The sequence below is a fragment of the Salvelinus fontinalis genome, chromosome 12 (genome assembly GCF_029448725.1).
Source record: "Salvelinus fontinalis isolate EN_2023a chromosome 12, ASM2944872v1, whole genome shotgun sequence".
Taxonomy (NCBI): domain Eukaryota; kingdom Metazoa; phylum Chordata; class Actinopteri; order Salmoniformes; family Salmonidae; genus Salvelinus; species Salvelinus fontinalis.
Window position 1 is genome coordinate 57,997,382 of NC_074676.1, and position 16,975 is coordinate 58,014,356.

Below are 16,975 nucleotides of genomic sequence, written 5' to 3' on the forward strand. Positions count from 1 at the left end.
TGGCATGACACAGTGCTATATTAACCAGACCATCCGCTGGCATGGCACAGTGCTATATTAACCAGACCATCCCCTGGCATGACGCAGTGCTATATTAACCAGACCATCCCCTGGCATGGCACAGTGCTATATTAACCAGACCATCCTCTGGCACAGTGCTATATTAACCAGACCATCCCCTGGCATGGCACAGTGCTATATTAACCAGACCATCCCCTGGCACAGTGCTATATTAACCAGACCATCCCCTGGCATGGCACAGTGCTATATTAACCAGACCATCCCCTGGCATGGCACAGTGCTATATTAACCAGACCATCCCTTGGCATGACACAGTGCTATATTAACCAGACCATCCCCTGGCATGACACAGTGCTATATTAACCAGACCATCCCCTGGCACAGTGCTATATTAACCAGACCATCCCCTGGCACAGTGCTATATTAACCAGACCATCCCCTGGCATGACACAGTGCTATATTAACCAGACCATCCCCTGGCACAGTGCTATATTAACCAGACCATCCCTTGGCACAGTGCTATATTAACCAGACCATCCCCTGGCATGACACAGTGCTATATTAACCAGACCATCCCCTGGCACAGTGCTATATTAACCAGACCATCCCCTGGCATGGCACAGTGCTATATTAACCAGACCATCCCCTGGCATGGCACAGTGCTATATTAACCAGACCATCCCCTGGCATGACACAGTGCTATATTAACCAGATCATCCCCTGGCATGACACAGTGCTATATTAACCAGACCATCCCCTGGCACAGTGCTATATTAACCAGACCATCCCCTGGCACAGTGCTATATTAACCAGACCATCCCCTTGCATGACACAGTGCTATATTAACACACTACCCCTCTGTTAAGAGGGGGGGGGGGGGGGGGGGGGGTGTTAGTGACGGGTGTAAACTCAGAATACTAGACAACGAGGGCTCTGAGTCAGCCAACGAGGACTCTGAGTCAGCCAACGAGGACTCTGAGTCAGCCAACGAGGACTCTGAGTCAGCCAACGAGGACTCTGAGTCAGCCAACGAGGACTCTGAGTCAGCCGACGAGGGCTCTGAGTCAGCCGACGAGGGCTCTGAGTCAGCCGACGAGGGCTCTGAGTCAGCCAACGAGGACTCTGAGTCAGCCAACGAGGACTCTGAGTCAGCCAATGAGGACTCTGAGTCAGCCAACGAGGACTAGGAGTCAGCCAATGTCTACCTGTACAAGTCTGGAACAGTATTGGTTGAGGGCAACCCCAAACAGTTTCAGCTGGAGGAGAGGGTGAGGGTGCTGGAGGAGAGGGAGAGGGTGCTGGAGGAGAGGGCGAGGGTGCTGGAGGAGAGGATGAGGGTGCTGGAGGAGAGGGAGAGTGCAATGGAGGAGAGGGTGATGCAGGAGAGGTTGAGGGTGCTGGAGGAGAGGATGAGGGTGCTGGAGGAGAGGGAGAGTGCGATGGAGGAGAGGGTGATGCAGGAGAGGGTGAGGGTGCTGGAGGAGAGGATGAGGGTGCTGGAGGAGAGGGTGAGGGTGCTGGAGGAGAGGGTGAGGGTGCTGGAGGAGAGGGTGCTGGAGGAGAGGGTGAGGGGGATGGAGGAGAGGGTGAGGGGGATGGAGGAGAGGGTGAGGGTGCTGGAGGAGAGGGTGAGGGGGATGGAGGAGAGGGTGAGGGGGATGGAGGAGAGGGTGAGGGTGCTGGAGGAGAGGGTGAGGGGGATGGAGGAGAGGGTGAGGGTGCTGGAGGAGAAGGTGAGGGGGATGGTGTGTGACAGAGAGAGCGCACTAGAGAGCACCCCCCCCCCCCACCCCCCCTGCAGAGAAGCCAGCAGAACAGCCCATCTCAGATCCTGACCATAGCGGCGACATGTCCAAACACCCAGCGCCCCCTAGACCTTCTGTCTGAGGACCAGCTAGGTTCACCCTGTCTGAGGACCAACTAGGTTCACCCTGTCTGAGGACCAACTAGGTTCACCCTGTCTGAGGACAGACTAGGTTCACCCAGCCACATAATAATACACACAGGCACAAACGACCTGAGAGCACAGCAGGAAAGGGTGGCCACAGCACTCAAGGGAGTGATTGAAAAAGCTTCTATACTTTCCCCAACACACAAGTGGTTATCTCCACCCTGCTACCACGAAAAGACTTCCACCCTGCTACCATACAGCAGGTAAATGCAAGTATTTCCTGTGACTTGTGCCTCATAACTAAACCACTTCACCCTAGACATGAATAGCTTTTACGACCATCTACACAAGGCAACAGTGCCCACCTTCGCCAGGACCCTAAAGAACATCGCCCTCAACTGCAGCCCCGACACCTCACACAGGAGCAACAGATCAACAGACGCCCCGCACTGACCAGCGAGACACTCTCCCAGACCTGCGGGACACTCTCCCAGACCTGCGGGACACTCTCCCAGACCTGCGGGACACTCTCCCTGACCAGCAAGACACTCTCCCAGACCAGCGAGACACTCTCCCAGACCTGCGGGACACTCTCCCAGACCTGCGGGACACTCTCCCAGACCTCCTCCCCCCCCCAGACATTAGCACGTTGTTACCTGTTGAGGAGGTCCAGGGAGGTGTGGAATCTCTGGTTGTCTCTGTGTTTCTCCTCCAGACTCCTCTCAACCTGCTGGTTCTCCTTCTGCACCTCCTTCATCCTCCCCTCCAGGTCCCTCCTCTCCTCCTCCTGCTCCTGCAGATTCCTATGTAGAATATCTACCTGCTCCAGGGCTGCATCCAGCCGGCTACGCAGGTCCTGTTTATCAATCACATTTCAATCAATCAATCAAATGTATAAAGCCCTTTGTTACATCACCAGTTGTTTATCACTATGTTTGTATGAGTCTTTCCAAGACAGACTGTGTATAGTCCAAGACAGTCTGTGGATTGTCCAAGACGGTCGGATAGTCCAAGACAGTCTGTGGATAGTCCAAGACAGTCTGTGGATAGTCCAAGACAGTCTGTGGATAGTCCAAGACAGTCTGTGAATAGTCCAAGACGGTCGGATAGTCCAAGACAGTCTGTGAATAGTCTGTAGATAGTCCAAGATGTGTAGGGTGAGACTACAAGTCTGTAGATAGTCCGAGACTACAAGTACCTTCAGGTTTGGGGTCCATAACACTTCAATTCCAGTCAATTCAGGAAGTACACTGACATTCCATTTCCTATTCTCTTCCATGCTTTTCAATGAGGAACATGTGGGTCTTTGTTTGACTTCATGCATTGACTGGCATTGAAATGGAATTGACCCCAAGACTGGACTCCCATGTTGAGCGAGGGATTTGTCTGACCTGTGTTTGTATCTGGTGTTGGGAGAGGAGACCTTTGACAGCCATTAGGGTGCTGTTGCATTGGGGAGTGCGGCCCCGGAGAGGTGAGGAGGAGGAGGAGGACGAAGGTTGACCACCAGAGACATTACCATCCTCACCACCATGAACCAGCTGAACAGGAAGTGGAACGGGGTTGGAGAAAGAGAAGGCAACATCCTGAGTAACTTTGCTTTAAAGAACTACGACACATACAGAAGGCTAGCTTCTCACACCCAGACTAAGGCTCGTCTTGGATTACAACGTAAGAGAATGTGTCCCAAATGGCACCCTACTACCTATGTAGTGCACTACTTTTTACCAGGGCCCTATTACCTATATAGTGCACTACTTTTGACCAGAGCCCTATTACCTATATAGTGCACTACTTTAGACCAGGGCCCTATTACCTATGTAGTGCACTACTTTAGACCAGGGCCCTATTACCTATGTAGTGCACTACTTTAAAACAGAGCCCTATTCCCTATTTAGTGCACTACTTTAGACCAGGGCCCTATTCCCTATGTAGTGCACTACTTTAGACCAGAGCCCTATTACCTATATAGTGCACTACTTTAGACCAGGGCCCTATTACCTATATAGTGCACTACTTTAGACCAGGGCCCTATTACCTATGTAGTGCACTACTTTAGAACAGAGCCCTATTCCCTATTTAGTGCACTACTTTAGACCAGGGCCCTATTCCCTATTTAGTGCACTACTTTAGACCAGGGCCCTATTCCCTATTTAGTGCAATACTTTAGACCAGGGCCCTATTACCTAGGTAGTGCACTACTTTAGAACAGAGCCCTATTCCCTATTTAGTGCACTACTTTAGACCAGGGCCCTATTACCTATGTAGTGCACTACTTTAGAACAGAGCCCTATTCCCTATTTAGTGCACTACTTTAGACCAGGGCCCTATTACCTATGTAGTGCACTACTTTAGACCAGGGCCCTATTACCTATGTAGTGCACTACTTTTGACCAGGGCCATATTACCTATGTAGTGCACTACTTTTGACCAGGGCCTTATGGTTCCTGGGTAAAATGAGTACACTAAATAGGGAATAGGGTTCTGGTCTAAAGTAGTGCACTATAATAGGGAATAGGGCTCTGGTCTATAGTAGTGCACTATATAGGGAATAGGGGCTCTGGTCTAAAGTAGTGCACTATTAGGGAATAGGGTACCATTTCAAAAGCAATCTCTTAATTTAAATTCCAGGACTGAATCTGGTTCTGGGAAACCGGCACTGATAAAAAAGCACTGATAGTGATATGATAGTCCCAGGCCTGGTCTGAATACCTGTGTGATGCTGGTTAGGCCCAGGCCTGGTCTGGCTAACTTTGTGATGCTGGTTAGGACCTGTAGCAGGCTGAATACCTGTATGATGCTGGTTAGGATCTGTAGCAGGCTGAATACCTGTGTGATGCTGGTTAGGACCTGCAGCAGGCTGAATACCTGTGTGATGCTGGTTAGGACCTGCAGCAGGCTGAATACCTGTGTGATGCTGGTTTGGACCTGCAACAGACTGAATACCTGTGTGATGCTGGTTAGGACCTGCAGCAGGCTGAATACCTGTGTGATGCTGGTTAGGACCTGCAACAGGCTGAATACTTGTGTGATGCTGGTTAGGACCTGCAACAGGCTGAATACCTGTGTGATGCTGGTTAGGATCTGCAGCAGGCTGAATACCTGTGTGATGCTGGTTAGGACCTGTAGCAGGCTGAATACCTGTATGATGCTGGTTAGGATCTGTAGCAGGCTGAATACCTGTGTGATGCTGGTTAGGACCTGCAGCAGGCGGAATACCTGTGTGATGCTGGTTAGGACCTGCAGCAGGAGGAATACCTGTGTGATGCTGGTTAGGACCTGCAGCAGGCTGAATACCTGTGTGATGCTGGTTAGGACCTGCAGCAGGCTGAATACCTGTGCAATGCTGGATATGACCTGCAGCAGGCTGAATACCTGTGTGATGCTGGTTAGGACCTTCAGCAGGCTGAATACCTGTGTGATGCTGGTTAGGACCTGCAGCAGGCTGAATACCTGTGTGATGCTGGTTAGGATCTGCAGCAGGCTGAATACCTGTGTGATGCTGGTTAGGACCTTCAGCAGGCTGTATAACTGTGTGATGCTGGTTAGGACCTGCAGCAGGCTGAATACCTGTGTGATGCTGGTTAGGACCTGCAGCAGGCTGAATACCTGTGTGATGCTGGTTAGGACCTTCAGCAGGCTGAATACCTGTGTGATGCTGGTTAGGACCTGCAGCAGGCTGAATACCTGTGTGATGCTGGTTAGGACCTGCAGCAGGCTGAATACCTGTGTGATGCTGGTTAGGACCTTCAGCAGGCTGTATACCTGTGTGATGCTGGTTAGGACCTGCAGCAGGCTGAATACCTGTGTGATGCTGGTTAGGCCCAGGCCTGGTCTGGCTACCTGTGTGATGCTGGTTAGGACCTGCAACAGGCTGAATACCTGTGTGATGCTGGTTAGGACCTGCAGCAGGCTGAATACCTGTGTGATGCTGGTTAGGACCTTCAGCAGGCTGTATACCTGTGTGATGCTGGTTAGGACCTGCAGCAGGCTGAATACCTGTGTGATGCTGGTTAGGACCTGCAGCAGGCTGAATACCTGTGTGATGCTGGTTAGGACCTGCAGCAGGCTGAATACCTGTGTGATGCTGGTTAGGACCTGCAGCAGGCTGAATACCTGTGTGATGCTGGTTAGGACCTTCTGAAGGATGTTTATCTCTGAGAGAAAGTCGTCCATCTCTGCCCTGTCTTCCGCTCTGCTTGTCTCCTGGAACATTTTTTATTTCATTTCACTAGGCAAGTCAGTTAAGAACAAATTATGTTTAACAAAGTCCTCTGTGGGGACAGGGGCTGGGATTATAAATGTAAATGCATTAAACCACAGTGGTCAAACATACAGGAAGCCATAGGGGTCAAACATACAGGAAGCCATAGGGGTCAAACATACAGGAAGCCATAGGGGTCAAACATACAGGAAGCCATAGGGGTCAAACATACAGGAAGCCATAGGGGTCAAACATACAGGTATCCATAGGGGTCAAACATACAGGAAGCCATAGGGGTCAAACATACAGGAAGCCATAGGGGTCAAACATACAGGAAGCCATAGGGGTCAAACATACAGGAAGCCATAGGGGTCAAACATACAGGAAGCCATAGGGGTCAAACATACAGGAAGCCATAGGGGTCAAACATACAGGAAACCATAGGGGTCAAACATACAGGAAGCCATAGGGGTCAAACATACAGGAAACCATAGGGGTCAAACATACAGGAAACCATAGGGGTCAAACATACAGGAAACCATAGGGGTCAAATATACAGGAAGCCACAGGGGTCAAACATAAAGGAAGCCACAGGGGTCAAACATACAGGAAACCATAGGGGTCAAACATACAGGAAGCCATAGGGGTCAAACATACAGGAAACCATAGGCGTCAAACATACAGGAAGCCATAGGGGTCAAACATACAGGAAACCATAGGGGTCAAACATACAGGAAGCCATAGGGGTCAAACATATAGGAAACCGTAGGGGTCAAACATACAGGAAGCCATAGGGGTCAAACATACAGGTATCCATAGGGGTCAAACATACAGGAAGCCATAGGGGTCAAACATACAGGAAGCCATAGGGGTCAAACATACAGGAAATCATAGGGGTCGAACATACAGGAAGCCATAGGGGTCAAACATACAGGAAACCATAGGGGTCAAACATACAGGAAGCCATAGGGGTCAAACATACAGGAAACCATAGGCGTCAAACACACAGGAAGCCATAGGGGTCAAATATACAGGTAACCATAGGGGTCAAACATACAGGAAACCATGGGGTCTGGCGGGCGCACACAGAGTGGGGGTATCCCCATCCCCTCTCACCCCTGACATACCCCAGACTTCCCCAGACTACCCCAGACTGCCCCAGTCTGCCCCCAGACAACCCCAGTCTGCCCCAGACTGCCAAAGACAGCCCCAGACTGCCCCAGAGTTCCCCAGTCTGCCCAAGACTGCCCCGATACTGCCCAAGACTGCCTCCTGCCTCATGACAGTCAGCAGGGAAGTGATGGAGTATATTAGAAGTTTTGGTCCCAGACAACAGACTACAACCCAGCGGTCCCTGAGGTCCCATCATCCTGTATGTGTATGTGTGTGTGTGTGTGTGATTGTGTGTGTGTGTGTGTGTGTATGTGTGTGTGTGTGTGTGTGTGTGTGTGTGTGTGTGTGATTGTGTGTGTCTCACCATCCTGTCCAGACTGGTCTTCATGGCAGCAAGGCCTGTATCCTTCTCACTGTTCTGGGCTCTGAGATGCTTCAACATGTCTGCCAGCTCCAGGATCCTATTACACACACACAGAGACACACACACACACACACACACACAAACACACACACACACACACACACACACACACACACACACACACACACACACACACACACACACACACACACACACACACACACACACACACACATTTCAGATCATATAGCCTAGGCATCTGACAGCATGATCTGAGGAAGTACTCATGAAAAGAGACCCTCAACCTTCTCATGTTCCCCGTGCTGAGTAAATATGTTCCCTGTGCTAGGTAATATGTTCCCTGTGCTAGGTAAAATGTTCCCTGTGCTAGGTAATATGTTCCCTGTGCTAGGTAAAATGTTCCCTGTGCTAGGTAATAGGTAACATGTTCCCTGTGCTAGGTAAAATGTTCCCTGTGCTAGGTAATAGGTAATATGTTCCCTGTGCTAGGTAATATGTTCCCTGTGCTAGGTAATAGGTAACATGTTCCCTGTGCTAGGTAATATGTTCCCTGTACTAGGTAAAATGTTCCCTGTGCTAGGTAATAGGTAATATGTTCCCTGTGCTAGGTAAAATGTTCCCTGTGCTAGGTAATAGGTAACATGTTCCCTGTGCTAGGTAAAATGTTCCCTGTGCTAGGTAATAGGTAATATGTTCCCTGTGCTAGGTAATATGTTCCCTGTGCTAGGTAATAGGTAACATGTTCCCTGTGCTAGGTAATATGTTCCCTGTACTAGGTAAAATGTTCCCTGTGCTAGGTAATAGGTAATATGTTCCCTGTGCTAGGTAATATGTTCCCTGTGCTAGGTAATAGGTAACATGTTCCCTGTGCTAGTTAATATGTTCCCTGTGCTAGGTAATAGGTAACATGTTCCCTGTGCTAGGTAATATGTTCCCTGTGCTAGGTAACATGTTCCCTGTGCTAGGTAATAGGTAACATGTTCCCTGTGCTAGGTAAAATGTTCCCTGTGCTAGGGAATATGTTCCCTGTGCTAGGTAATAGGTAATATGTTCCCTGTGCTAGGTAATATGTTCCCTGTGCTAGGTAATAGGTAATATGTTCCCTGTGCTAGGTAAAATGTTCCCTGTGCTAGGTAATAGGTAACATGTTCCCTGTGCTAGGTAATATGTCCCCTTGCTAGGTAACATGTTCCCTGTGCTAGGTAATAGGTAACATGTTCCCTGTGCTAGGTAATATGTTCCCTGTGCTAGGGAATATGTTCCCTGTGCTAGGTATTAGGTAATATGTTCCCTGTGCTAGGTAAAATGTTCCCTGTGCCAGGTAATAGGTAATATGTTCCCTGTGCTAGGTAATATGTTCCCTGTGCTAGGTAATAGGTAATATGTTCCCTGTGCTAGGTAAAATGTTCCCTGTGCTAGGTAACATGTTCCCTGTGCTAGGTAACATGTTCCCCGTGCTAGGTAAAATGTTCCCTGTGCTAGGGAATATGTTCCCTGTGCTAGGTAATAGGAAATATGTTCCCTGTGCTAGGTAATAGGTATTATGTTCCCTGTGCTAGGTAATAGGTAATATGTTCCCTGTGCTAGGTAATAGGTAATATGTTCCCTGTGCTAGGTAATATGTTCCCTGTGCTAGGTAAAATGTTCCCTGTGCTAGGGAATATGTTCCCTGTGCTAGGTAATAGGTAATGTGTTCCCTGTGCTAGGTAACATGTTCCCTGTGCTAGGTAATATGTTCCCTGTGCTAGGTAATAGGTAATATGTTCCCTGTGCTAGGTAATAGGTAAAATGTTCCCTGTGCTAGGTAACATGTTCCCTGTGCTGGGTAATATGTTCCCTGTGCTAGGTAATATGTTCCCTGTGCTAGGTAATAGGTAATATGTTCCCTGTGCTAGGTAAAATGTTATCTGTGCTAGGGAATATGTTCCCTGTGCTAGGTAATAGGTAATATGTTCCCTGTGCTAGGTAATAGGTAATATGTTCCCTGTGCTAGGTAAAATGTTCCCTGTGCTAGGGAATATGTTCCCTGTGCTAGGTAATAGGTAATATGTTCCCTGTGCTAGGTAATATGTAAAATGTTCCCTGTGCTAGGTAACATGTTCCCTGTGCTAGGTAATATGTTCCCTGTGCTAGGTAATAGGTAACATGTTCCCTGTGCTAGGTAATATGTTCCCTGTGCTAGGTAATAGGTAACATGTTCCCTGTGCTAGGTAATGTGTTCCCTGTGCTAGGTAATAGGTAACATGTTCCCTGTGCTAGGGAATATGTTCCCTGTGCTAGGTAATAGGTAACATGTTCCCTGTGCTAGGGAATATGTTCCCTGTGCTAGGTAATAGGTAATATGTTCCCTGTGCTAGGTAATAGGTAACATGTTCCCTGTGCTAGGTAATAGGTAACATGTTCCCCGTGCTAGGTAATATGTTCCCCGTGCTAGGTAATAGGTAACATGTTCCCAGTGCTAGGGAATATGTTCCCTGTGCTAGGTAATAGATAATATGTTCCCTGTGCTAGGTAATAGGTAACATGTTCCCCGTGCTAGGTAATAGGTAACATGTTCCCCGTGCTAGGTAATAGGTGACATGTTCCCCGTGCTAGGTAAAATGTTCCCTGTGCTAGGTAATATGTTCCCTGTGCTAGGTAATATGTTCCCTGTGCTAGGTAAAATGTTCCCTGTGCTAGGTAATATGTTCCCTGTGCTAGGGAATATGTTCCCTGTGCTAGGTAATATGTTCCCTGTGCTAGGTAACATGTTCCCTGTGCTAGGTAAGATGTTCCCTGTGCTAGGTAATAGGTAACATGTTCCCCATGCTAGGTAATATGTTCCCTGTGCTAAGTAACAGGTAACATGTTCCCCGTGCTAGGTAATATGTTCCCTGTGCTAGGTAACATGTTCCCCGTGCTAGGTAATAGGTAATATGTTCCCTGTGCTAGGTAATATGTTCCCTGTGCTAGGTAATAGGTAACATGTTCCCCGTGCTAGGTAATATGTTCCCTGTGCTAGGTAATAGGTAACATGTTCCCCGTGCTAGGTAACATGTTCCCTGTGCTAGGTAATAGGTAACATGTTCCCTGTGCTAGGTAACATGTTCCCTGTGCTAGGTAACATGTTCCCTGTGCTAGGTAATAGGTAACATGTTCCCTGTGCTAGGTAATATGTACCTTGTGCTAGGTAATAGGTAAAATGTTCCCTATGCTAGGTAACATGTTCCCTGTGCTAGGTAATATGTTCCCTGTGCTAGGTAACATGTTCCCTGTGCTAGGTAAGATGTTCCCTGTGCTAGGTAGTAGGTAATATGTTCCCCGTGCTAGGTAACATGTTCCCTGTGCTAGGTAACAGGTAACATGTTCCCCGTGCTAGGTAATATGTTCCCTGTGCTAGGTAACATGTTCCCCGTGCTAGGTAATAGGTAATATGTTCCCTGTTCTAGGTAACATGTTCCCTGTGCTAGGTAATAGGTAACATGTTCCCCGTGCTAGGTAAAATGTTCCCTGTGCTAGGTAATAGGTAACATGTTCCCCGTGCTAGGTAACATGTTCCCTGTGCTAGGTAATAGGTAACATGTTCCCTGTGCTAGGTAATATGTTCCCTGTGCTAGGTAATAGGTAACATGTTCCCTGTGCTAGGTAAAATGTTCCCTGTGCTAGGTAATGTGTTCCCTGTGCTAGGTAATATGTTCCCTGTGCAAGGTAATGTGTTCCCTGTGCTAGGGAATATGTTCCCTGTGCTAGGTAATAGGTAAAATGTTCCCTATGCTAGGTAACATGTTCCCTGTGCTAGGTAAGATGTTCCCTGTGCTAGGTAATAGGTAACATGTTCCCCGTTCTAGGTAATAGGTAACATGTTCCCCGTGCTAGGTAATATGTTCCCTGTGCTAGGTAACATGTTTCCCGTGCTAGGTAATATGTTCCCTGTGCTAGGTAATATATTCCCTATGCTAGGTAACATGTTCCCTGTGCTAGGTAAAGTGTTCCCTGTGCTAGGTCAAATGTTCCCCGTGCTAGGTAATATGTTCCCTGTGCTAGGTAATATGTTCCCCGTGCTAGGTAATATGTTCCCCGTGCTAGGTAATATATTCCCTATGCTAGGCAACATGTTCCCCGTGCTAGGTAACTGTCTCTAGGTTTGGAGTTACTGTCCTGTAGCTTCATAGTGTATCTCCTAAGATCAAATGCCCATTGAGAATGTGAATACTCTGATGGTTGTGGCACATGTATTGAGGATCGGGAGGTCTGTTTGGCTCTAGAAACACAGAGCATCATGGTTATTCAGATCTTCCGAGAGGATTGTCTTTCCTGCATTACTGTATTACCCAGCCAGGGGTGACAATCCACAGAAAATACCTGACTTGATCCAACTGACACAAAGTCAAGTTATCAGGACAGTTAGGATCTGGTTTTACTCCATGGGATGTACGGATGGCATGACATCATAGACGTCCTGTAGAACAAACCCATTCTTCCTTTTATTCTATATCACTTCTGCTTTCATTAGAAAGGCAAGCTACTGTAACATTCAGGGTGACGTGTTCAGTTTTGGGAAATCGGCGACCGATACAGATTGAAAGACAGACTGAAAGACAGACAGAGTTGAGCTCTACTTTCTCTTCATCCCAGAGACAAACAAGCAGGCAGGCAAGACAGGCAGTTAGGCAGTTAGGCAGGCAGACAGGCTGTTAAGCAGGCAGGCAGACAGGCAAGACAAACAGACAGACAGGCAGGCAAGACAGACAGATAGACAGGCAGGCAAGACAGAAAGACAGATAGACAGGCAGGCAAGACAGACAGATAGACAGGCAGGCAGGCAAGACAGACAGACAGACCTGGAGTTGAGCTCTACTTTCTCAGCGTCCCAGCGTCCCTGCAGCTGCATGGCTTCCCTCAGCTTGTCCCTCAGCTGCCTTTCCAGCTCTGACACCTCCAGGCCACTAGGGGCGATGTGCGGTGTTACCCTGGCCTCCAGTGACATACAGGCCGCATGTAGACTACGGCTCGCAGTCACACACTCCCCACGTATGTCAGACAGACTCCTACAAACAGAGGAACATGGTTAACGTGTCAGACAGACTCCTACAGACAGAGGAACATGGTTAACATGTCAGACAGAGGAACATGGTTAACATGTGAGACAGAGGAACATGGTTAACATGTCAGACAGAGGGACATGGTTAACGTGTCAGACAGACTCCTACAGACAGAGGAACATGGTTAACATGTCAGACAGAGGAACATGGTTAACATGTCAGACAGAGGAACATGGTAAACGTGTCAGACAGACTCCTACAGACAGAGGAACATGGTTAACGTGTCAGACAGAGGAACATGGTTAACGTGTCAGACAGAGGAACATGGTTAACGTGTCAGACAGAGGAACATGGTTAACGTGTCAGACAGAGGGACATGGTTAACGTGTCAGACAGAGGAACATGGTTAACGTGTCAGACAGAGGAACATGGTTAACGTGTCAGACAGACTCCTACAGACAGAGGGACATGTTTAACGTGTCAGACAGAGGAACATGGTTAACGTGTCAGACAGAGGAACATGGTTAACGTGTCAGACAGACTCCTACAGACAGAGGGACATGGTTAACGTGTCAGACAGAGGAACATGGTTAACGTGTCAGACAGACTCCTACAGACAGAGGGACATGGTTAACGTGTCAGACAGAGGGACATGGTTAACGTGTCAGACAGAGGAACATGGTTAACATGTCAGACAGACTCCTACAGACAGAGGGACATGGTTAACGTGTCAGACAGACTCCTACAGACAGAGGGACATGGTTAACGTGTCAGACAGAGGAACATGGTAAACGTGTCAGACAGAGGAACATGGTTAACGTGTCAGACAGAGGAACATGGTTAACGTGTCAGACAGAGGAACATGGTTAACGTGTCAGACAGAGGAACATGGTTAACGTGTCAGACAGAGGAACATGGTTAACGTGTCAGACAGAGGGACATGGTTAACATGTCAGACAGAGGAACATGGTTAACATGTCAGACAGAGGAACATGGTTAACGTGTCAGACAGAGGAACATGGTAAACGTGTCAGACAGACTCCTACAGACAGAGGGACATGGTTAACATGTCAGACAGAGGAACATGGTTAACGTGTCAGACAGAGGGACATGGTTAACGTGTCAGACAGAGGAACATGGTTAACGTGTCAGACAGAGGAACATGGTTAACGTGTCAGACAGAGGGACATGGTTAACGTGTCAGACAGAGGAACATGGTTAACGTGTCAGACAGAGGAACATGGTTAACGTGTCAGACAGAGGAACATGGTTAACATGTCAGACAGAGGGACATGGTTAACATGTCAGACAGACTCCTACAGACAGAGGAACATGGTTAACGTGTCAGACAGAGGAACATGGTTAACGTGTCAGACAGAGGAACATGGTTAACATGTCAGACAGACTCCTACAGACAGAGGAACATGGTTAACGTGTCAGACAGAGGGACATGGTTAACGTGTCAGACAGACTCCTACAGACAGAGGAACATGGTTAACGTGTCAGACAGAGGAACATGGTTAACGTGTCAGACAGAGGGACATGGTTAACATGTCAGACAGAGGAACATGGTTAACGTGTCAGACAGAGGAACATGGTTAACGTGTCAGACAGAGGAACATGGTTAACGTGTCAGACAGAGGAACATGGTTAACGTGTCAGACAGAGGAACATGGTTAACGTGTCAGACAGAGGAACATGGTTAACGTGTCAGACAGAGGAACATGGTTAACGTGTCAGACAGAGGAACATGTTTAACGTGTCAGACAGAGGAACATGGTTAACGTGTCAGACAGACTCCTACAGACAGAGGGACATGGTTAACGTGTCAGACAGAGGAACATGGTTAACGTGTCAGACAGACTCCTACAGACAGAGGGACATGGTTAACGTGTCAGACAGAGGAACATGGTTAACATGTCAGACAGACTCCTACAGACAGAGGGACATGGTTAACGTGTCAGACAGACTCCTACAGACAGAGGGACATGGTTAACGTGTCAGACAGAGGAACATGGTAAACGTGTCAGACAGAGGAACATGGTTAACGTGTCAGACAGAGGAACATGTTTAACGTGTCAGACAGAGGAACATGGTTAACGTGTCAGACAGACTCCTACAGACAGAGGGACATGGTTAACGTGTCAGACAGAGGAACATGGTAAACATGTCAGACAGACTCCTACAGACAGAGGGACATGGTTAACGTGTCAGACAGAGGAACATGGTTAACGTGTCAGACAGAGGAACATGGTTAACGTGTCAGACAGACTCCTACAGACAGAGGAACATGGTTAACGTGTCAGACAGAGGAACATGGTTAACGTGTCAGACAGACTCCTACAGACAGAGGAACATGGTTAACATGTCAGACAGAGGAACATGGTTAACGTGTCAGACAGAGGGACATGGTTAACATGTCAGACAGACTCCTACAGACAGAGGAACATGGTTAACGTGTCAGACAGAGGGACATGGTTAACATGTCAGACAGAGGAACATGGTTAACATGTCAGACAGAGGAACATGGTTAACGTGTCAGACAGAGGAACATGGTAAACGTGTCAGACAGACTCCTACAGACAGAGGAACATGGTTAACGTGTCAGACAGAGGAACATGGTTAACATGTCAGACAGAGGGACATGGTTAACATGTCAGACAGACTCCTACAGACAGAGGGACATGGTTAACGTGTCAGACAGACTCCTACAGACAGAGGGACATGGTTAACGTGTCAGACAGAGGAACATGGTTAACGTGTCAGACAGAGGGACATGGTTAACGTGTCAGACAGACTCCTACAGACAGAGGGACATGGTTAACGTGTCAGACAGAGGAACATGGTTAACGTGTCAGACAGAGGGACATGGTTAACGTGTCAGACAGACTCCTACAGACAGAGGGACATGGTTAACGTGTCAGACAGAGGGACATGGTTAACGTGTCAGACAGAGGAACATGGTTAACATGTCAGACAGACTCCTGCAGACAGAGGAACATGGTATCCATTGGGATTCATCCAGGCTTAACACGACATAACTGGTAAGTATTGTTTGCAAGAAAACAGAAAACAGAAAACAGACCCAAAGTCTTGAGTTTTGAAGTTGTGACCCGTTGGTTTTTCATTAGAGAAAAGGGTTTGTTGTATCCTATTGAGGACAAGATGGATTCTGCCGGTAACACTTAACCTCCAAAAGCCTGCAGCTCACTTTGAACTGGGACCGTCTCACGCTTGACTCATGAGCCTCAAACACGAGGTATTTCTGTCCACAAGCAGAGTAGTGTACGCTACAGCTAATTACTCAACGATGCTCCCCGTTGTTGGTGTAAACACGAGGTATTTCTGTCCACAAGCAGAGTAGTGTACGCTACAGCTAATTACTCAACGATGCTCCCCGTTGTTGGTGTTTATACATGACTTTAAACCCCGTGTTCAACTTCAGCTGCGTTCGGGATTTATCCTGATGGATGCCTCATTCATCAGACCAGGGGTATCCGGAGCCATCCGTCCCCAGTGAGGAAGCACCAAGCTGGGGGAGCAGAATGACCCCCCGCCCCCCTTGATCATAGGCAGGGATGGATGAAGTGGTTCATGGGGTTCAGAAGGTGGAGGAGCGGAGGACTGGAGGGGGGGAGGAGGGGAGAGGAGCGGAGGACTGGAGGGGGAGAGGAGGGGAGAGGAGCGGAGCGGAGGACTGGAGGGGGGGAGGAGGGGAGAGGAGCGGAGGACTGGAGGGGGGGGAGGAGGGGAGAGGAGCGGAGGACTGGAGGGGGGGAGGAGGGGAGGACTGGAGGGGGAGAGGAGGGGAGAGGAGCGGAGGACTGGAGGGGGGAGGAGGGGAGAGGAGCGGAGGACTGGAGTGGGGGAGGAGGGGAGAGGAGCGGAGGACTGGAGTGGGGGAGGAGGGGAGAGGAGCGGAGGACTGGAGTGGGGGAGGAGGGGAGAGGAGCGGAGGACTGGAGGGGGGGAGGAGGGCAGAGGAGCGGAGGACTGGAGTGGGGGAGGAGGGGAGAGGAGCGGAGGACTGGAGTGGGGGAGGAGGGGAGAGGAGCGGAGGACTGGAGGGGGGGAGGAGGGGAGAGGAGCGGAGGACTGGAGGGGGAGAGGAGGGGAGAGGAGCGGAGGACTGGAGGGGGGGAGGAGGGGAGAGGAGCGGAGGACTGGAGGGGGGGCGGAGGGGAGAGGAGCGGAGGACTGGAGGGGGGGAGGAGGGGAGAGGAGCGGAGGACTGGAGTGGGGGAGGAGGGGAGAGGAGCGGAGGACTGGAGGGGGGGAGGAGGGGAGAGGAGCGGAGGACTGGAGGGGGAGAGGAGGGGAGAGGAGCGGAGGACTGGAGG

General features: G+C 49.2%; 1 protein-coding gene across 1 annotated transcript in view; it reads right to left on the bottom strand.

Moving 5' to 3' along the window:
• The window catches only part of crocc2 (ciliary rootlet coiled-coil, rootletin family member 2), a 157,730-nt gene that overhangs the window by 59,373 nt on the left and 81,382 nt on the right, over positions 1-16,975 (bottom strand). Inside the window, exons 9-13 of the mRNA XM_055941161.1 lie at positions 12,435-12,641; positions 7,594-7,690; positions 6,029-6,118; positions 3,304-3,453; positions 2,569-2,768 (exon numbers count right to left, since the gene is read on the bottom strand). Coding sequence (XP_055797136.1) covers positions 2,569-2,768; positions 3,304-3,453; positions 6,029-6,118; positions 7,594-7,690; positions 12,435-12,641 — 744 coding nt within the window. The remainder of the gene's footprint in view (positions 1-2,568; positions 2,769-3,303; positions 3,454-6,028; positions 6,119-7,593; positions 7,691-12,434; positions 12,642-16,975) is intronic.